General features: G+C 39.0%; 1 protein-coding gene across 3 annotated transcripts; it reads left to right on the top strand.

Moving 5' to 3' along the window:
• Positions 1 to 12,962: 12,962 nt before the first annotated feature.
• Positions 12,963 to 21,106, top strand: LOC104119865 (homeobox-leucine zipper protein HDG2-like). 3 transcript variants are annotated; one of them, XM_009631467.4, is made up of 13 exons: positions 12,963 to 13,116; positions 14,128 to 14,254; positions 15,411 to 15,607; positions 15,750 to 15,867; positions 16,270 to 16,473; positions 16,571 to 16,984; positions 17,363 to 17,464; positions 17,599 to 17,799; positions 18,225 to 18,405; positions 18,488 to 18,762; positions 19,426 to 19,521; positions 19,646 to 20,002; positions 20,734 to 21,106. In XM_009631467.4, exons 2-12 carry the CDS (start codon positions 14,162 to 14,164, stop codon positions 19,991 to 19,993), a joined length of 2,229 nt encoding a protein of 742 aa, XP_009629762.1. In that variant the 5' UTR covers positions 12,963 to 13,116; positions 14,128 to 14,161; the 3' UTR covers positions 19,994 to 20,002; positions 20,734 to 21,106. The 3 variants fall into 3 exon arrangements, with proteins under 3 accessions (XP_009629762.1, XP_009629761.1, XP_009629760.1); XM_009631466.4 differs by having other exon boundaries at positions 15,408 to 15,607; positions 20,742 to 21,106; XM_009631465.4 differs by having other exon boundaries at positions 15,408 to 15,607.
• The last annotated feature ends 665 nt before the right edge of the window (positions 21,107 to 21,771 follow it).

Raw genomic sequence — 21,771 nt, 5'->3', positions numbered from 1 at the left:
TATAAAAGGTAAAAGATCTCTTGATTTGCTGATTGTCGGTTCCTTATTGATACGTGCCGAGATTCCCGCCGTAATATCCGACTGGTCACGGATACTTCGGTCTTCTGTTTAGTCATCTCAACAATGTCTCTCGTAGCTCGTTCGAGGCTAAGGTCGACACCGGACTCACCGCTAGTCGAAGACAGGCGTTCCGACTTCGGGTCCTAGCTTGGTGGGACTCGAGGTCGATCTTCAGTCCTTGGTTGCCACGTTCCAAACCTAATCTACCAAGTTGTACGTGAGTTCGATTTCGACCGTATACAGATAGTCCCCTCATTTTTCGGAGAGTAGATGACGAGAAACGACATGATATTCCGATCCTAACTTTGATATTTTGTGACAGAAATGACAAAATAGTCGAAATGTCTCGTCAGTCAAGACTTAATGGTATTAAATGCTCGTCAGTTGCCGGTCGACCATTCCCAGATATGAATAGTCGCGGGGAAACTATAAATACCCCATTATTAGTTCATTCAAACTTTACTTTCAAACCCTCTCACCTCGTACCTTAGAAATTTCAACACTTCCAAGCATTAGATTTCTCGTTATTCTGAAATTCTTTTATAAGAACTTTTGCTTTGTCTTTATCCCAAACCATAAAGATTAATCTTTTAACTCCCTCTCTTTCCTTCATTTATCAAAGAAATGGTGAAGATTTCAAAATCCGTCCCCCAAAAAAGAAACTCCCTCTTCCTCGCGGCCGACTACCGAGGAAACCGTCTCGCGCACTGCTGTCGAGGAACCGGCACCAGAGCCTTCTCTAAAAATTTTTATTCCCGGAGGTGTCCGGTCAATGCCGATTTCAATGTTGAAAAACCTTCTTCCGTACCCGGACGATATGAGGTGGTCTTGAGGTACATCTGCTCGATCACCGAGGATGTTCTCTCTAAAGTCAAAAAGGATTGCAACTGAGCTGACAAACATGTGGTGGTTCCTGTACTTGATGAAGCCATTACCACCCACGTCGAGGGACTTTTAAGTATTTACACTTATCCCCTTACGTTGGATACCTTAGACTCGATCATCATCGAGTTCTGCAAGATATACGAGGTAACCCTCGGTTAGATTCACCCTTTTTCTGGAGGATCGTAATCCTCCTCCGTTTCTTTGTGAGCAAGATCGAGGGGTGCCCTTTCACGATCGACCACCTTATGCTTTTATACAGTCCCCGACTCTATCAGGGTGGACTTATCAAGCTCTCCCATCGGGCTAGCAAAGCTACGTTCTCGAGTATCGATGAAGATAGGGATTGAGGTTGGCTAGGCCGTTTCGTCTGAGTGAGGACCTCAGACTAGATCCCGGCCGAGAACATGCCGTTCTCGGAGAAGTGGAACATGAAACGTAAGTATATAGTTTTGCTTCCAAGATTTTATTTATCGACATTTTTCTTCCCTCTTATCGGTATTCTGTGATGGTGCAACCATTGCTCGGATCCCGAATGCAGTTCCTCGACTTAAGGAATGGGTTGAGGGCATCGTATCGCAAATGCCTTATTCCTAGTGCTCGAGGCGCGAGCTTTCAAAGGGTTGATAGGAGGTCCGTTCGCACGTTGAGATCTTTTTCATGAGTAATTTTTGGTTTCCCTCTTACATGACTAAGTCCTCACTTGCTTTATTTCTTTATGTAGGTTTACCCAAGGATGTCCAAATAAGACCTCCATCTGGCAATGATGATTTCCCCACTGAGTCCCTTTCTCTGATATAGGGTGAAGAGAAGAAAAGAAAAAGGGACCCGAGTTCTCCGAGCTTGGAGAAGAAAAAGCCAAAGAGAAGGCTGGTGTGTAAGTCCAAAGAAAGCATCAGTGCTCGGGCACCACCTTCGGGTTCTCTCTATCAGTTGAGGGTTGAATTAGAAGAAAAACAAGAGGAAGAAACCTTCAATTTGGTGACCCGAGTGTCGACACGAATCGAAGGGCAAGGGTCCTCCGAACCATAGGGAGACAATGTCGATCTTCCTCGAGCTAGGGAGGTCGAGGAGGAGGCCAAGACCGAAGCTTCCCGGGACGTGGGAAGTGCGCCGAAGGAAGATCTCGATGTGATAGAGATCACAGAGTTACCTTCGTTCACTAAGTCCATGTACAATGAGGCTCAGACGGTGAAAGTACTTCGCAATGAGGGAGTCCTCAAGCGGACGATCCCTTCCACGGCTTATTCTATGGAGTGGGCTCTACAGCCACGGAGGGTGTCACCGGATTGGGTGATTTAGAGATACCGAGGAAGAGCCCATCTTCGGGAGCAAACAGACCTTCATCGAGTCCAAAACTGGTTAATCAATTCACTGCCCCGAGTGTGGATCTTGGTCGGAAGCGATTCATCACTTTCTCCCTTCCGGAGGATTCCCGGGTCCTCTCCAGCCTAGTAGGGGTGGCTAGTTATATTCAGTGTATGGTGACCGAGGATGATCATGCCAAGATGAATGAGGTGGATGCATTATGTATATTCAACGAAGCGCAACAAGCGTTAAACCGAGTAACTTTTAGATATTCCTCAATGGTTCTCAATTTGTACTTAGGCTATTTTGCAGATAACTCTAACATTTTCTCTTTGTGTTTGTAGGCCTTGGTTTCTTCCCCACAAGACTTTCCTTCGATACTGTGATGAGCTGAAATAGCTTGAGGTCGAGGTCCGAGGTCCGAGGGCTCACTGAGAAAAAAGGTTCCTACAAACTTCTTAGTGAGCATCATGAGGGGGAGGTTAAGAGCCTCCGAGCTGAGTTGGAGGTGGCTCAAAAGGTGCATGCCGACTTGGTCGAGCATGTAAAAATATTTGAGCTTAGTTACGAAGAGTTAGACTTGGTGACTAACGGCCAAAATCCATAGGTCTAACAAAAAATCAATTGAATCAGTCAACTGCGAGCTGAGATGGTTGTTGTGAAGGCCGAGACCGATAAATGGCGAGGTAGGATGGATCGTTTGTCCTTGAAAAAAGAGGCTGCTCGGGCAAAACTGACTTCGACTAAGGTCCAGCTTCGAGCAGCAAAGGAAAAGGTCGAGGCGCAGTCCAGAAAAGTCGAAGAGCTTCAGTCTCAACCAAGTTCAGCTGCCTCCGAGCGAAAAACTATGGTCAAAGAACTTGAGACGGCCAAGTCAGTAGCGACGGTGGTCAAAGACGACGCCGATGAGATGGTGGACCAATATAAGGCCGATGCCGAGGCGGACCAGTATCGCTTAAAAGATATCGTTGAATACGAGCAGTGACAGTCGCCAAGAGAGGCCTTCGAGGAGATCCATGCTCTGGGTTTCGATCTATCGGCCGAGATCGAGACCATTAAGGGGATCGAGGTCGAGGACAAGAAGTTGTCCTACCCCGAAGAAGAAGAAGAAGACTTAGATGGTTCCAATGGAACCGGGGGCGAAGAAGACCAGGTTGTTTAGACGCCTTTGTAAAACATTTTTGCTTCTTTGCTTTTTTGTACTCGTGTATTTTTGTATTTTTGTTATGGGCAATTTGGCCTTTATAAAGATTGTAAATAATATATGAGGCTCATTTTCCCCTTCGACTGTTTATATATTCTGATTTCCTTTGCTTTATTTTTTATGTTTGCAAAGGTCAAAATACCTTAGCATAAAATAGTTAGGTCATGTTCGGAGGTTTGAACAGGTCTTGCCTTTGACATTATTTTATTTAAGATATTGTGGGGGTTCGACATGATCGAAAACTCTTTCCCCCAAAGTACTTATGACCTTTTAGATTGTAGTTTGCCGAGGGTAGCCTTTAGACCTGGTTATGAAATTTTTTTGACGGCCTTATTTTTGTTACAGGTCTCGTATGTTTCCGAGTCATTTTAGTATGGCCATAACCTTTTTAGTTCGGGTGTTTCCCAACGGGCTTATTACCTCGAGTTATCTGGGCTTGCCTAAGATAAAAGTCCCCGAATGGGGGCGGCCCTAGCCTTTAAGTTCGGGCGTTGCCTAATAGGTCTTGTCCCCCCAGGCTCTGATAATCCGAGCCGTCCGAGTTTATTTTCGGACGGCAGCCTTCGATTGGGAGTGATCGTTTGAACCGGGATAAAGGCGGCCCTTGGGCTCGATACCTTTGGCGATCGAATGTAAGAAATTCCTTAAAAGAAAAAAGAGAAATTCTTAAAGGACAAAATATTTATCCGTAAGGTAGAAAATTTTATTTTTGTACGTGATAGTTACACATGTGTACAAGTTTTTTGCAGGGCTTGAGTAGTCTATGTGGGTCCGGTTCATGTGACAGTTTGGCCCTTACAATAAATCCTATCGATCGAGCTGGGACTGTTCAATCATAAAGTTCCCTTCCTTGCTAAAGTCGTTAGCCGAGGGTGATGCCCCCAATGTTTGGGGCCGAGCATAGAGAGGCCTCGAATACTGTTGTCGTGATCTTCGATATCGTTCGTAACTAGCCTTCAATTCTAAGGTAGTATGATTTACTGTTGCATCGTTAAAAATCTTAGAGAAAAACCCATTTGGGACAAAACCGGTTCAAGAGGAAAAGAGTGCAACGCGTGCTTTCACACATAAAAAATGTGTCATTCCTCGAAGATTCCCTGCAAGTGTTAGTTCAGAAATTTAAATACATAAAAGGAAATAAATGGGATCGTACATTAGCAGTAGTATCGCTTCAAGTGAGCTATGTTCTAGTTGTTCAATAGTTGCTCACCGTTTATCGTTCCGAGTTTGTATGATCCTTTACCAGTGATCTCGATAATTTGATAAGGGCCTTCACAGTTCGGCCCCAACTTCCCTTCGTTCAGGTTTCAGGTGTTTAGTGTAACCTTTCTTAGTACCAAGTACTCTACATTGAAGTGTCGAAGGCTGGTCCTTCGATTGTAATATCTCTTAATTCGCTGCTTTTGTGCGGCCAACCGGACAAGGTCTGTTTCGCGCCTTTCATCCACTAAATATAGGCTCGTGTTCATAGCTTTGTCGTTTGATCCCTCGGTTGCATATCAGAATCTGAGGCTTGGCTATCTGACTTCGACCGGTATTAGAGTTTTGGCGCCATAAACTAGTGAGAATGGGGTGGCCTCGGTACTGAACTTCGAGGTCGATCGGTATGCCCATAAGACTTCGGGAAGGATTTTCTTCCATCTTTCTTTGGCATCAGTTAACCTATTTTTGAGGTTTTGGAGTATGGTTTTGTTGGTCGATTCTGTTTGGCAGTTCCTTCTAGGGTGGTAGGGTGTTGATAGGATCCTTTTGATCTTATGATCTTCGAGAAACTTGCTTATCTTGTCGCCGATGAATTGTTTCCCGTTGTCGCACACGATCTCGACCAGCATTATGAATCAGCATATGATATGATCCTAAATAAAGTCGATAACTTCTTTCTCCCTAACCTTTTCGTATGCCTGGGTTTCCACCCATTTAGAAAAATAGTCATTCATAAACAATATAATGTGAGCCTTACCGGGAGCCCATGGAAGGGGGCCGATAATATCCATTCCCCACTTCATGAACGGCCATGGTGACAAAACCGAATGCAGCAGCTCCCCGGGCTGATGAATCATCGGAGCGTATCTTTGACATTTATCACATCTTTCGTACGAACTCCTTTGCATCATTTTCCATATCGATCCAGTAATAGCCAGCTCTGATAACTTTTCAAACCAACGATTCAATGCTTGAATGATTTCCATAGGTGCCTTCATGTATATCCCTCAAAATGTACTCGATGTCCCCTGGTCCTAGACATATCGCGGGTGGGCCATCGAATGTTCTTTTGTACACGGTTCCATCTTCGAATAGGCTAAATAGGGCTGCCTTTGTACGCAGGGCCCTCGATTCTTTTGTATCCGACAACAGTTTTTCGGTCTTCAGGTATTCCATATATTTATTTCTCCAGTCCCAAGTTAGGCTCGTTGAGTTAATTTCAGCATGACCTTCTTCCACTATCAATCTCATAAGTTGTACGACTGACCTCGAGTTGAACTCGTCGTCCTCGACTGATGACCCTAGGTTAGCGAGGGCATCAGCCTCACTGTTTTGATCCCGAGGTACATGTTGCAAATTCCATTCTTTGAATCGATGTAATGTCTCCTGCACTTTATCCAGGTACCTTTGCATTCGTTCTTCTCTGACCTTGAACGCCCATTAACTTGGTTTAACACAAGGAGAGAGTCGCACTTAGCTTCAATTACCTCTACCCCCAAGCTTTTGGCTAGTTCGAGACCTGCAATTATGGCCTCATATTCGGCCTCATTGTTAGTCAATTTCACAGTCCTAATAGATTGTCTAACTATATTGCATGTTGGTGGCTTCAATACTCCGGACCATTTTGCGTTCGAAGCGCCGTCAGTAAAGAGGGTGCAGATCCCCGAGGAGGTCCATGAGTTGATTAATAACTCTCTTTCAACCTCGAGTATTAGCGCCGGTGCAAAGTCGGCCACAAAATCTGCCAAAATTTGAGACTTAATGGCGGTTCGGTGTCGATATTCAATATCGTACCCACTGATTTCCATGGCCCATTTGGCCAACCTACCCAAGAGCTCGGGCTTATGTATAACATTCCTCAATGGTTAAGTAGTTACGACACATATGGGGTGACACTGGAAGTAAGGTTTTAGCTTTCTAGACGCGCTTTGGAAAGCGAGCGCCAGTTTTTCTAGGTGAGGATACCTAGTTTCACCCTCACCTAGGGTGTTGCTAATGTAGTAAATTGAAATCTTGTACATTGTTCTTCTCGGACCAGGACTCCACTTACTGCTATTTCTTATACTGCCAAGTACAAGTATAGTTGTTCGTCTATCTTTGGCGTGTGAAGTAGCGGTGGGCTCGATAGATACCGCTTGAGTTTCTCCAAAGCCCGCTGGCACTCTGGGGTCCATGAGAAATTATTCTTCTTCTTCAATAGTGTGAAGAACCGGTGGCTCTTGTCGGAGGACCTCGAGATGAATCGCCCGAGGGCGACTATACGCCCGGTTAATCTTTGCACAGCCTTCACGTTGTCCACAACCGTGATATCTTCGATGGCTTTAATCTTGTCGGGGTTGATCTCGGTTCCCCTGTTAGATACCATGAATCCGAGGAATTTACCTGTCCCAACTCTAAACGCACATTTCTCTAGGTTCAGCTTCATATTGTGTTTCTTCAATATGCTGAAGGTTTCCTGCAAATGTTTTAAATGGAACCTCCATTTATTTTCCTATTTGTTCCTCGAACATCCGATTTATTAGGTGTTGTTAGGTGGCACCGGCATTTTTTAACCCAAATGGCATCACGTTATAGCAGTAGGTGCCGTATTTAGTGATGAATGAGGTTTTTTCCTGGTCACCCGGGTCCATCCGTATTTGGTTGTACCTGGAATAGGCATCGAGAAAACTGAGGATCTCGTGGCCGACCGTGGTATCGATCATGCGATCGATGTTGGGCAAAGGGAAAGAGTTCTTGGGATATGCCTTATTCACATCCTTATAGTTTACTCACATTCTTAATTCATTCCCTTTTTAGGGACTACCACTACGTTCGCTAACCAATTCGGTTATTTGACCTCCCGAATGGAATCTATTTTAAGAAGTTTAGATACCTCATCCTTAATGAAAGCTCGTTTGATCTCGGACTAGGGTCTCCTCTTCTGTTTCACCAGATGGGATTTCGGGTCCAGGCTTAGCTTATGAGTGGTTATCTCCGGCGGGATACCTCATGTCAAGGTGGGACCAAGCGAAATAATCTATGTTAGCTATAAGAAATTGAATGAGCTTTTTCTTTAGCTCGGGATTTAACCCCGTGCCCAGGTATACCTTTCGATTGGGCAGATGCACGACCAATATGACCTGCTCCAGCTCCTTGACCGTTGATCTAGTGCCATCGGAATCATCGGGCGCTATAAAAGACATGGGTACCCCATAGTCATAATCATCATCTTCATCAGTCCCTTATTTATCCGATAGGGTCGGAGATGGTGTTGGTAATTGCTATTTAGTTTCTGGCTTTGTGACCGAACTCGGCCCCTTTACGGATATCAGAATCGCTTCTTCGACCGCAAACATCTCCTTTGTGGCTGACTGTTCTCCGTAGACTATTTGGACTCTGCCAGGTGTTGGGAATTTTAGTACCTGGTGCAGTGTCGAGAGCACTGCTCTCATGTTATGAATCCACGGCCTCCCGAACAAAGCGTTGTACCTCATGTCTCCTTCGATCACTTAAAACTTAGCTTCCTGGGTGGTTCCGGCGGTGTTCACTAGTAACGTTATCTCACCCTTAGTGGTTTCACATGCCATGTTGAATCCGTTTAGAACTAGGATTGCAGGCATGATTTGGTCTTGTAGACCGAGCTGCTCCACGACCCTCGATTGGATGATGTTAGCCAAGCTACCTGGATCAATTAACACATGTTTAACTCGAAATTTATTTATGAGTACAGATATTACCAGTGCGTCATTGTGAGGTTGTATGATCCTTTCCACGTCCTCGTCATTGAAAGACAAGGTCCCTTCCGGTATGTAATGTCGAGTCCATTTTTCCCTTGTGATAGATTCTTTGGTGCGCTTCATCATCGGCCCCCGATGGAGATCGACCCTATCGATGATCATGTTAATGATGTGTTGAGGTTCCTCTTGTTCGGTCTGTTTGTTAGGATCCCTATTCCTAAAATAATTCTTTGCTCGGTCGCTCAGGAATTCTCGAGGATGCTCATTGTTGAATGGTCGGGCTACTTCATCTCTTAACTGTCAGCAATCTTCCGTTATGTGGCCGTGAGTGACGTTATATTTACACATATAGTTAGAATCACTTTGGGTTGGATCAGATTGTAGAGGTCGAGGCCATTTGGTATCTTTGATGCGTCCGATAACTGATACAATGGCGGCAACATCGACATTAAAATTGCATTCCGATAACCTCGGTGTTTCTTTAGGCCCGATGGGTCTACCGAAGCTATTTTTGTTCATGAGTCCCCGATTACTCTGACCTCGGTCACTTCTTCTTTTCTTTCTCATAGAGTTCCACTTGGACCCATTGCTTCTTCGGTCTCCATTATATGGCTAGTACTGATCCATGTTTGATCTCGATTCACGATCGCTATCTCTCTTGATTTTGTCGATGTTTCTGACGGGATAGATAGACCCCGAAGGGGCCCTGAGTTGATCATCTTCCACTCTGATCTTCGACTGATACCGGTTATGCACGTCATCCCAAGTAACGACCGGATATTCTATCAGGTTTTGTTTCAACTGCTGCAAAGCCACCGAGCTTCGAACATTGAGCCCTTGGGTAAAAGCCTGAACAACCCAATCATTAGTGACCGGTGGCAGGTCCATTCGTTCCATTTGAAAACGGGATACGAACTCTCTGAGCATCTCGTTATCCTTCTGCTTTACTTTGAAAATGTCCAATTTTCTGGTCTGACCTTGATGGCCCCGGCGTGCGCTTTCATGAAAGAATATGCAAGCATAGTAAATGAATCAATAGTAAGAGGAGGTAAGTTATGATACCATATCATATCCCCTTTTGACAGTGTTTCCCCGAACTTCTTCAACAGGACAGACTCGATCTCATCATTCTCCAAGTCATTCCCTTTGATGGCATATGTGTCAGAGGTTACATGCTCATTTGGGTCGGTCGTTCGGTTATACTTAGCAATCTCGGGCATGCAAAATTTCTTAGTGATTGGCTTCGGAACAACGCTCGGAGGAAAAGGTTTTTGCACGAACTTCTTGGAATCTAGGCCTTTCAATATTGGCGGTGCTCCTGGGATCTGGTCTACCCTGAATTGTAGGTTTCCACCTTTTTGTCATTATCTTCGATTTTCTTTTCTCCGAATTCTATCCGTTTTGTCAGCTCTTCGAGTATCTTTATGATCTAGGGGTTAGCCCCCTATTCATGTTCATTTGACCTTCCTGCGACCAGTTCGTCCCTGCAGGTGACTTTCCTGGGTGGATCGGGTTCAGCTCTGCTCGGTGCACCGCTTTGGTTTTGTAACTGAGCTTTCGCCGCTTGTTGAGCCTGCAATATTTCGAAGATCACCCATAAACGGACCCCGTCCCCTCCAATATTTTGTGTATTTTGAGTTGTCGATCGGGCTCCACCACGGACGCTATTCTCGGGGTCAGTTGACAAGTTTGTGTCGATAACCACAATGTGAATTAGCATGTATTGGGTCTACGATCGGAATTTCGATGGGATCAGAGGGCGGTACCTCGTTACCAGCTGCTATATTGTTATTTTCACCGCGGTAACCGGACTCGTTATCAACATGTAGAGGTGCTGATTAAGAGTTTGACATTTTGTGTTTTAACCTGAAATCAGAGACACTTCAAAGAGCAAGCGTAAAGTAGTGTGTGTTATGGAGATTTGTATCAAATAATCACTATTATCCTTAGTCCCACGGTGGGCGCCAAACCGTTTACCCTCAAAATCGGATAACAATTTAATTTGTAAGTGGTTTTAAAGATACGTGATCTAACTTGATACAAAACGGTAAATCATATTGTAATTGAAATAAGCAATAGAAAAGTAAATACAAACCACACAAGTTGGACAATCTTAACCTTGGAAGATTAGCCACCCTCGAGCCAGAAGTGCTTTAATCGATATCAGAACAACAAGAAAATAATAAGAACGTAAAGAGAATAATAATATATTGCTTTGGAATACGAGTTACATTGTGTATTATGAATTACGAAATCCCCTTTATATAGTAGAGGAGTCCTACTTTAGGTACAATTCTATAAAAGGTAAAAGATCTCTTTGATTTGCTGATTGCCGGTTCCTTATTGATACGTGCCGAGATTTCCGCCGCAATATCCGACCAGTGACAGATACTTCGGTCTTCTGTTAGTTATCTCAACAATGTCTCTCCGAGCTCGTTCGAGGCTAAGGTCGGCACCGGACTCACCGCTAGTCGAAGGCAGGCGTTCCGACCTCGGGTCCTAGCTTGGTGTGACTCGAGGTTGATCTTCAGTTCTTGGTTGCCACGTTCCAAACCTAATCTACCAAGTTGTACGCGAGCTCGATTTTGACCGTATACAGTAAAAATAATACATTAAATAATAATTTCAATAAAATATAGAAAATAGCCAACATTTTTGAAAGCACTCAATACTTCTATAAATTTAATTTTATAAAATGCATATTGTATAAATAATTTAAGTAATTATTACTATTATTATTCCTTTATTTTTTACAATGTCACTCTCTAATTACACGTGCAATACACTTGTCCATAGATTAGTACTTACGAAATTTATATCCTTAGAACTTTTTATATTTAATTGAATTTTACAGTGCAAAACAGTTATTCTGTCAATTTGAATATTGTTCATAGATGCTTATATAGTCAATTCATAAATTAGTATCACTTTGTACGCACGCATGCAACGTACACATACATATGCGTACACATACACACGGTGTATCAATCGGCCGAGATCCACGAGTCAATTGATTTTTTGACTTTTTACAAACTTGTTTTTAATTTTATAATCATACCTCCTCCCAATCCACGGTACTCCCTATATTGAAACAAAATAAAATTATACCACTGTTTTACAAATGTTGGAAGTAAGGTTTATCAAAATATTTACAATATCTAAAAGCAAACCTTATTATCTTACGCTTTATTTTACTACTTTGATTTACTTATCACTTTGCGACAATGCCTATTATATTAATCATGATGTTGCATCGCATAACTAATTAATTAACTACCATATATATAGTCTCATTTTTTAGATTGCGACAATATATAACTTTAATATCTAAATAATGCGCCCTAATGGCTATGACTACTTACTATATATTGAAACCTTATTGTGTACGCTTTTTTTATTAATTGATTTATTTACCAACTTGCTACGAGTTTTTGTAGGTAAATTTAATAAAACCTTAAATAGTAAATTCCATAAATTGTTGAAAATAATCAACAACTTCTGAAAAACTTCAATGCTTTTAAAAATTAATGCATATTGTATAAATAGTCCAAGTAGTTATTGATATTTTTTATTCCTTTTTTCTTTCACCATTACACTCTAGTAAGAAATAAACTTTTGATAAAATATCTAAAAATATCATGTATTGCGTTATTTGTTTTTTTTACTAATAATCGATTTATTTATAGTTTCGCTACATTTCCTGCTATACCAATCTTGATGTTGTTTCGTATAACTTAATTACTTTCCATATATATATATATATATATATATATATATATATATATATATATATATATATATATATATATATATATATATATATAATATAAAATTGTCATTTTAGATTGTCTCTATTTATAATTTTAGTAACTAAATAATGCGTTCTAACGGCCAGATAGCTACTTATTAAATTGATACCGCATAATAAAATAACATTTTTACAAAATTTGGACTGTAGGTATCCGCAAATATTTGTAATATCTAAACGGATAATGTCTGACGTACACTTTATTTCACTATTCAGTTTATTTCTGACCTTGCTACAAATTTTACTATAGGTAATAATAATAACAAAACATTAAATATTTATTTCTATAAATTATGAAAAACAAAAATTTTATTTTTTTGAGTCGAGGGTCTTTCGGAAACAGCCTCTCTACTCTTTCGGGGGTAGGATAAGGTCTGCGTACACACTACCCTCCCCAGACCTTATTAGTGGGATTTTACTGGGTTGTTGTTGTTGTATAAATTATGAAAAATAACCATTGTTGTTGTTGTATAAATTATGAAAAATAACCAACACCTTTAATAAGACTCAATACTTTTAGAAATTCAACTTTTTAAAATATATATTGTAAAAATAATTTAATTATTTTTATTATTCCTTTTTTTTCCCCAACTCTCAAGTAAGAAATTCGAATTTTGAAGAGTTTGGTAGCCGTCATTCGTTTCATATAATCTTGCAACACCCCCCCCCCCCCAACCCCCCACCCCCCCCCCAACAACCCCCAAACCAAACACACGGGGCTCTTCCCCACTGTTCCTCCAATCTATTTAATGCATTTGCACCATCTCTCTGTTTACCTTGCAATTACTCCTCTCTCTCATTTTTCTCCATCTCCTTCTTCACTCTCTACTCTCACCACTCACTTGACTTTTCTCATTATCTCCACCCTGGGGCAGGAGGGGGAGTGTCTACTCGCTTTCTACTGTGTCTCTTTCACGAGTTAAAATCTCGAAATCGTAAGTTTTAAATTAATGCTTCGCCTCTTATCTTGTCTGCGTATATTTACCGTTTCTTCATCACATTTATTTTTACCATCGCATTAGTCCCTTGCTATTAGATCTCAAACACTCCCTGTTTTCTTCTAATTCTTAAACAGCCCACAATAAAGTAGGAACACAAAGTTCTTACTTTCTCATCTCTCTTTTGATTACTGATTTATATACTCCCTCCGTCTCATATTATGTATCATAGTTCTCTTTTACACGCCCCTTAAGAAATGTTAATTAGTAAATATTAATTAGGAAAGTGGTTAGACTATTCTATTCTTATTTATGTTATAAGATATAATCTTTCTTCATTGAATATTTATTCTAGTGTTATCTCCATCTTCAAGAACAATTATTACTAAGGGTAAAAAAGGAAAAAAATAATGATATTTTGTCTTGAATTTCTAAAATGACAAATAATTTGAGACAACTATTTTTAGTAACCACGACTGTTAATATGAGACGGACGGAGTAGTATATAGCTAGATAGATACTACTAAATGTGAGTTTTTATTTAATAAGATTCTTGTTATGTTGTTTTTCTGTTTAAGGCAGGATTTTAAAGGTTGGCTGATAGTTTTGTGCATATAAATAGAAAGTGGGAAATATCGGTCAAGATTTTTCGTGAGAGCCAGTTATTTTATTTTATTGTTTTTTTCACAGCATATACACATGGTGTTTTTTTAAAAAGCAAAACCACCTGACGAAAATTTTATATAATACCCTTACTTTTTAATTGGTTCTTAAGCTTCTCTTTACGTGAACAGGCAACAAAAATCAAATAAATATAGTCATGTATTCTTTTTTCCCTCTTTTTTTTTCCCATTCACTAATTTCCTTTCTCCATTTTCCTGATTTAAGCAGTTGTTTAATTTATAACTTTTAGTTCGCAAAATCAAATAGCTGAAATAGAAATGATTAAGAACATAACTCTAAAGAGTTTCTCGTTGACTTTTCTTATACTATGTTACACTGTTTTAGGGTTTTTGCTGAGTGGAGAAAGTAGGACGGAATCATGATTCCGGCAAACCAGTTTTCGTCGATGATCGGAAATGATGAGAATGATGTTGGATTTGTTTCTTCATCTTCTGGACTCCCGCTTGGTCAGGTAAATTCTAAATACTTTTTATTTTTATTTTATAATTTTTTGAAATTTTTAGTTCTCTATGTGCCTTTATGAAGTCCTCACAACTACAGTAGCAATGCATGTGTTTTAGGCATTTGTGGAGATGGAATTTCTGCGCTATTCTTTAGTTAGACTGTCATCAATACTGAAATCGTCATTATTAATGGAGACACGAAATCTAATATCTTTCCTTTTTATGTAAGAGTGTTTTCGTCATTGAAAAGTTAAAATTAATAATGAAGCTTTAAGAATGGAAAAAATTCATGTGTTTCCTCAAGTTAATCTTACGCGGCATAAATGTGGATTAGTATGATCGAAACCGGTAGAACACCACACACAAGGAAAAACAAAAACGAAAAAAATAAAGCTACCCTTGTGCCAAAAAACAAGTCCTGTTTGGCCATAAAAAAAACTCTACTTTTCGAAATCAGCGCTGTTGAATTTCGAATTTTTTAGAAAAATTTAAAAACTCCAAAAAATTATTTATCAAAATTTTCAATTTAAATCACTTAGAAAAATTTTTGTATTCAGTTTCAAACACAACTTTAATTTTTAAATATTATTTTTACTTCGAATTTTTTTTTTAACTTTGTTATTGGAAGGTAGAATCCAAAAGGGTAAAAAAAGCAATACTTATTGATTAGTCTCGCTAATGTGTTCACCAATAGTCATTTTTGCCTTTTCGAGTAAAATCCTTCTTGAGAACTGAAAACCGCGTCTAGGTCTTCCTCTCATCCACCCAACCAACTCACGTCCACCTGGGGTCTTAAGGGGGAGAGTATAAATTATGGTCAAACCAAAGGCTTACTTGTTTTCACACATTTTCAACATTGGTCTTTATCCCCTAAGACATACACATCATAAATAGACCATTTTTGTTTGAAAAACGACTTGTGTCCTTTTCTCAAACTTGAACCTTTTATCGAAAACAAGTCTCTATCTGCAGATAAAAAATAAGGTTATGTACACACTAATTCTTTTTAGGCTCTACTTAAAGAGATTACACTGAGTGTCGTCGTCGTTGTTGCAACAGAGAAACAGAAATAAAACGTGCTACCAACAGTGAATTAACTCTCTATTTTTATCCCAATATTTTTTGTTAAATCTGAAAGCATTTGACCATTTGTATATATAGCAGTCAGGTAATATTATGGACATGGCGTCAAACACATCGGAAAGTGAATTGATGCCGCTGCTGACGGAGGAGGAATTCGACAGCAAATCCGGCAGTGATAATCAAGAAGGCAAATCCAGTGATGAACAAGATGCTAATCAGTCTGAGAGGAGAAAGCGCTATCACCGCCACACTCAGCATCAGATCCAAGAAATGGAAAAGTAAGCTCGTCACATTGGTGATCTTAAACTAAGAAATGGAAATACACTTAGAAGTTGAGACCTTTTTTTTTTTTGCCTCTCTTTCTTTTTGTTCAGCTTTAATTTATTTATGCTATTAATCTATAGTTATTTTTGTGATTAGTTTCTTTAAGAACTGTCCACACCCAGATGACAAGCAAAGGAAGGAGCTCAGTCGTGAACTAGGGTTAGAGCCGCTGCAAGTAAAATTTTGGTTCCAAAATAAGCGTACCCAAATGAAGGTACATAGTTTTTATTATCAAAATAATGCTTGTTTTGTGAAGTACGAAAAACATCTCCACTCCTCTAGACTTGGGGTCAGACTCTTGTTCTTATCTGTAGATGCAGTTCGAATTTTTTTTTGACCCTTTTCGTAATTATTTGCATTCACACTTGAACCGTCATTTTCTTAATACAACAAGCACTTAATTATGATATTCCTATTTCTTTTTACTAGCAAGTAAAAAGCATGTGGACGCACGTCAGATTAAGTTTGAGAAATGTGATGGAGTTACCATTTACGCACATTAGTATCCACAAGTGATTTTTGTGCTTTAAACAAAAGATAAGTTATCCGGAATGATTGAGTGACTATTTGAGTAATAAACTTTATACTGTGGGCACGAACTATTATTCCCTTGCAGAATCAAAATGAACGTTCCGAGCTCTCATCACTTCGGGATGAAAATGAAAAGCTTAGGACTGAACATGTGCAAATCCGTGAAGCTCTCAACAATGCTACTTCTTGCCCTTCTTGCCCTATATGTGGCGGCCCACAAATTAGTTTAGGTGAAATGTCATTTGAAGAAAATCAATTGAGGATCGAAAATGCTCGACTAAAAGAAGAGGTAAATTAAAAGAAAAGAAATTGAATCGATGATATTTAAATATTTTGCCACATTTTGGTTGTTAATTTAATTTTTTTGACCTTTCTTTTTCTACCAGGTTGATCGAATTTCAGCTTTCGCAGCAAAACATTTGGGGAAGCCAGTTTCGAGCTTAAACGTTTACTCGTCTCCAGTAACTCCTCCTAGTTCACTTGATCTTGGGAATGCATTTGGAAATAACGGAGAGGTTCTAAGATCATCATTTAACGGACCAACAGAGGCCGAGAAGCCGTTTATAATTGAACTAGCAGTGGCAGCAATGGAAGAGTTTATTCAAATGGCTCAAATGGGAGAACCACTTTGGTTGCCTAGCATTGATCGTCGAACAAATTTTCTAAATGAAGAAGAATATGTTAGGTTATTCCCTTTAGGAATTGGACCTAAGCTTGAAGGGTTTAAGACTGAAGCTTCTAAAGATACTGCTGTTGTTTTCATGAATCACATCAAATTGGTTGAAATTCTCATGGACGCGGTACACTCATTTTACTCCTATTTATAATTTCAGCTATATCACAGGTTCGAGTCGTAGAAACAGCCACTAATGCTTGTATTACAGTAGGTTGTTTAAATCACACCCTTGGATACGGCCTTTCTCCAGACCCTGCGTGAACACGAGATGCCTTGTATACCAAGCTGCCCCTTTTTTTTATATAGGAAATTGTGAACTATAGAATCAACATTTGATTTCAAGTACCAGTTAATAGTCTAGGCAATTTTGGAGTAATGATGAGCAATCCAAATCATTTGTTATTGTTTAATTGAGTGGTTATATATATGTCACAATTCATTTCCAAGACACTTGAATTGAAACAGAAGGAGTAATATCTTTTGTCTCTCTTGTGATCACCAGAATAAGTGGTCAAGTATGTTCTCAAGTATTGTGTCGACGGCTGTCACGGTAGATGTGTTATCAACTGGAGTTGCGGGAAATTTCAACGGAGCGTTGCAAGTGGTGATACATTGATGTTCTTCCTCATTAATTTTTCTTTCTTCCTCTAATGTTTGTACTAGGATACTTATATTATTAGTGTAAGACTTCACTCCCTCTAATTTTGTGTCACTTATTCATTGTTTTTAATTTGGCAGATATTTGCAGAATTTCAAGTACCATTTCCACAGGTTCCAACTCGAGATTGCTACTTCGTAAGATATTGTAAACGAAGTGTTGATGGAATATGGGCAGTCGTAGACGTTTCCCTCGACTATCTACGTGCTACCCCAACTGCTAGGTGCCGGCGAAGACCCTCAGGATGCCTAATTCAAGAAATGCCAAATGGGTACTCAAAGGTAAATTCTTCTAAATAATCATACAACCCATATATAGCTTGGATTTAACCACCAAAGGATGTGGTGCAACAGATGGGGCTGCTCTTTCCTTAACCAGAGGTCTCACGTTCGAGCCCTGGGTATGAAAAAATACTTGGTAGGGAGCGCTTCCCCCGAATGGGGTGCTACCCAGTGCGAATCCGGATATAGTCGGGTTTCAATGCGGATACCGGACACCGGGTGGGAAACCAAAAAAAACAACTTGGATTCAGTGAATTATAAGCATGATAGTGAATAATGGTACCAAATTTTGAACCGTGAACCATCTAGCTTTCAAAGATTTCTCAGTTATAAAATAAAAGAATATTGCTACCAAGTTTGTCTATATTTAAATTCCGAGATTATAAATTTGAAATCTTGTAAGTCAACATTTTACCATGGTCTAGGTCACCTGGATTGAGCATGTTGAGGCTGATGATACAGCAATCTATAGCATTTACAAGCCTCTTTTGAATTCTGGCCTTGCATTCGGGGCAAAGCGTTGGATTGCTACTTTGGATAGACAATGTGAACGGCTAGCAAGTGCGATGGCCACAAATTTACCCGACGATAACACGACTAATATGAGTAAGTACAATACTAAACTTAGTTCTTGAATTAAAATTCCTGAATTGACGTTCTTATCTCTTTTAATCATTTTCCTATACAGTATTAGGAGGTCCAGAGGGAAGAAGGAGTGTGTTGAAGCTAGCGGAGAGAATGGTAATTAGCTATTGTTCTGGAGTTAGTGCTACAGCAGCTCATCAATGGACAACTCTCTCAGGAAGTGGTTCAGAAAATGATGTTCGAATTATGTTTAGAAAAAGCATTAATGATCCAGGCAGACCTCCTGGCATTGTGATGTGCGCTGCTACTTCCTTCTGGCTCCCGATTTCTCCGAAAACGGCGTTTGATTTTCTCCGTGATGAAAACACTAGGAGTGAGGTACGCTTTGTATACGGTCATTTACGTATAGTTTTTGAATATCTAAATTTTGTTTCCTCTTCTTTAATGAAATTACTACTTCAGTTTCAATTTAGATGATACATTTCGCTTATTCAGAATCAAATTGTTTATAGTTTAACTAGCATTTTAAAATATATTTTATTATTATATTGACATGAGAAAAATAAATTATAGTACTTTTCGTGTAGTTTTTGAATGTCTAAGTTTTAATTTTAAAATACTGAGTTAATCTAATTTAATTTAGTTTCAAAATTTAGTCAGATAGACTCTCGATAAACGAAATATGTCATCTAAATTGAAACAAGAATTAAAAGGGTCGAAGCATTACACAAGTATCCTTTATCTCATTGGCGAATGTAGTGTTCAAGCGACCGGTTTAATTAAACACATAACTTTCGACGCGGAGTAAAAATTTTATATAAAAATTTCATTAAAATTGAAGAAACATTAGATATGAAACAATAACTTTAAAATTATAATTGGTTTAATGTTAAAAAAACCTTAAAATTTGAACCCATAAGATTTAAACCCTGGATCCACCTCTGCTTTTTCTTGCATCTAATTTTTTGTTGGATATCTTAAATATTTTTTTACTTGAAACATTAAAGCCTAACTGTTGCACTTCTACCTCTCTAATTACAGTGGGATATTCTATCCAATGGGGGTGTTATTCAAAGATTGGTTCATATTGCTAATGGCAGGGAAACAGGCAACTCTGTCTCCATATTAAGAGTGAATGTAAGCAAAATATAGTCTTCACTTCTACTTTCTTCTTTTCCCATATTATGATTCATGACACACACTTAATAATCAATCACTTATGGATTAAATAATTAACGCGCATTCCAATATTTGTTTGCAGAGTAGTGCAAACTTAAGACAAAACAACATGCTAATATTGCAAGAGAGCAGTACTGATCCAACAGGGTCATTTGTTGTTTATGCACCTGTTGATGTTCCTGCTATGAACACAGTAATAAATGGTGGAGATCCTGATTATGTCGCGCTTCTACCTTCTGGATTTGCTATACTCCCAGATGGTCCTCCAGGCAGAATTGCTGGTGGATCTCTCCTCACTATTGCATTTCAGATTTTGGTCGATTCTGTTCCTACTGCTAAGCTTTCCCTTGGATCAGTTGCTACTGTCAACAAACTCATTGCTTGTACAGTTGATAAGATCAGGGCTGCTCTTCTATCCGATACCCCTTGATGTTAAACTGTAAGTATATGTTAAATTGTGAACTAGGTTCTCAGTCAAATATTTATTGATATTTAGTGGATTTCTTAGTAGAACGGGAGCCTTAGCGTAACCGGTAAAGTTACTTCTACGTGACCAGTCAGGGGTTCGAGCCGTGAAAATAGCCTCTTGCAAAATTGCACGGTAAGGCTACGTATAATAGACCATAATGGTTCGGCTCTTCTCCGGACCCCGCGCATAATGAGAGCTTAGTGCACTGGGCTGCCCTTTAGTGAATTTTTTAGTATATATATAAGGTTCGGACAAAAGCTTCTAGGTACATATAAACCTACCAATTACATGGTAGCTTGCCCATGATCATATCATAAAAACTAATTATAGGTAGCCGTCCATAAAAAGTGATTACTAACCTAAAATTTAAAATAAATTACCGACTTTAACATGTTATAATATACTAATAGTGTAAAAATTATTTGCATTATCAATGCATTTAAGTTTAATTCTTTGTTTAAACTGTCACAGTCAAGGGCGAAGCATACCTTGACCCACAAATTATATCGTATATAGGATAAAATGTTATTACTTATTATTGATAAAAATAGATTTTGAACACCCTTGGATAGCTCACTGGCAAAGTGTGTTCAAAATTTGAACATCCTTATTGAATTTTTTGATTTTACCACTGGTCACAGTTGTATTTGTTCTTGACGCTTTATTTTATTTTACTATTTTTTTTTCTTTGTTGGTTGCAGTTGTGTAGGGAAGGAGCAGTAGTGAAGAAGAAGGCAAGGAATAAAATGAAGTCAAGAGCGCACCTTGTTGCTTTGATTGTGATATTGGTTGCTTTAGCCAATGGAATAATCAAAGGGTTTTCTATAGAAGTTTTGTTAGGATATATGAGGTTCGTGAATTGACTTCTTCGGGCGATTTCAAAAGGAGGTTGTATAGAATTTATAGGTTTGGACCTGGAGTTTAAATTACTGCTTCCTTCCCTACGCTATTCGGGATTTTTGTTTAATTTGTGTTTTTTTGTCGGTGAACTTAAAAGCATTTGCAGAATCTTTTGTCTGCTTTTGCTTATTTATTTCAATATCTATCAAAATAGTTGGCTTCTTTTGCCAAATATTATCTTTTTTGCTTAGCTTTTGTTTCTTTTGAATTTATTTGCAAGTTTAAATTGTAAATTCATCATATGGTAATGGGCCTTCAGGGCAAGTGGGCTACGGCCCAACATTTCCATTAGCGATTTTTGTAAAGATCCCTTAATTCATTGGGGTTGGTAGGGCTATTTGCAGTCGTACCCTATATTTGTGTCATCTTTTAACATGTACCCTATTTTTAAAAATTATTTATTTGGTAGCCAACTGACAAAAAATCCGTAATAATATGACAACTATACCCCTGACAAAAGATATAAAAGCTGCATCACGCATTAATCGCGTTCTCCTTCATTACCTCCGTCCCTCCTTAGATCTCCTCTCCTATCAATAGCTTTATCAAAAAATTAGAAAGTTGAACCAGATTCATATTTCGAAGTCAAAATTATAAAATACATTGTAAGTATTGCAATTCATCTTTAGAATTCGAATTAGTTTTTGAAACTGATTGATCTTCATGATATATGTTTTTGCAATTATTTTCGTAATTCGTCATGCTTTTTAAGTTTTAAACTTAAAAAATAAAATCGGAATTCAATTAACGCCTATAGATATTTTCACTTATGCTCATTTAATCACACTTGCATGAAGTTGTTTGACGGATATAGCATGGAGTTTTCACTTATAGATCTT

The sequence above is a fragment of the Nicotiana tomentosiformis genome, chromosome 7 (genome assembly GCF_000390325.3).
Source record: "Nicotiana tomentosiformis chromosome 7, ASM39032v3, whole genome shotgun sequence".
NCBI classification, from domain to species: Eukaryota; Viridiplantae; Streptophyta; class Magnoliopsida; order Solanales; family Solanaceae; genus Nicotiana; species Nicotiana tomentosiformis.
The sequence above is the reverse complement of the archived record's forward strand: the minus strand, read 5'-3'. Positions and strand labels throughout refer to the sequence as shown.

What these genes read in the sequence shown, in the direction of transcription:
- LOC104119865 (XM_009631466.4), top strand. Translation starts at nt 14,162, where the DNA reads ATGATTCCGGCAAACCAGTTTTCGTCGATGATCGGAAATGATGAGAAT. An exon ending in CTGGACTCCCGCTTGGTCAG is followed by an intron (nt 14,255 to 15,407) that starts GTAAATTCTAAA and finishes TTGTATATATAG; the next exon opens with CAGTCAGGTAATATTATGGA. An exon ending in CAGATCCAAGAAATGGAAAA is followed by an intron (nt 15,608 to 15,749) that starts GTAAGCTCGTCA and finishes TTTTGTGATTAG; the next exon opens with TTTCTTTAAGAACTGTCCAC.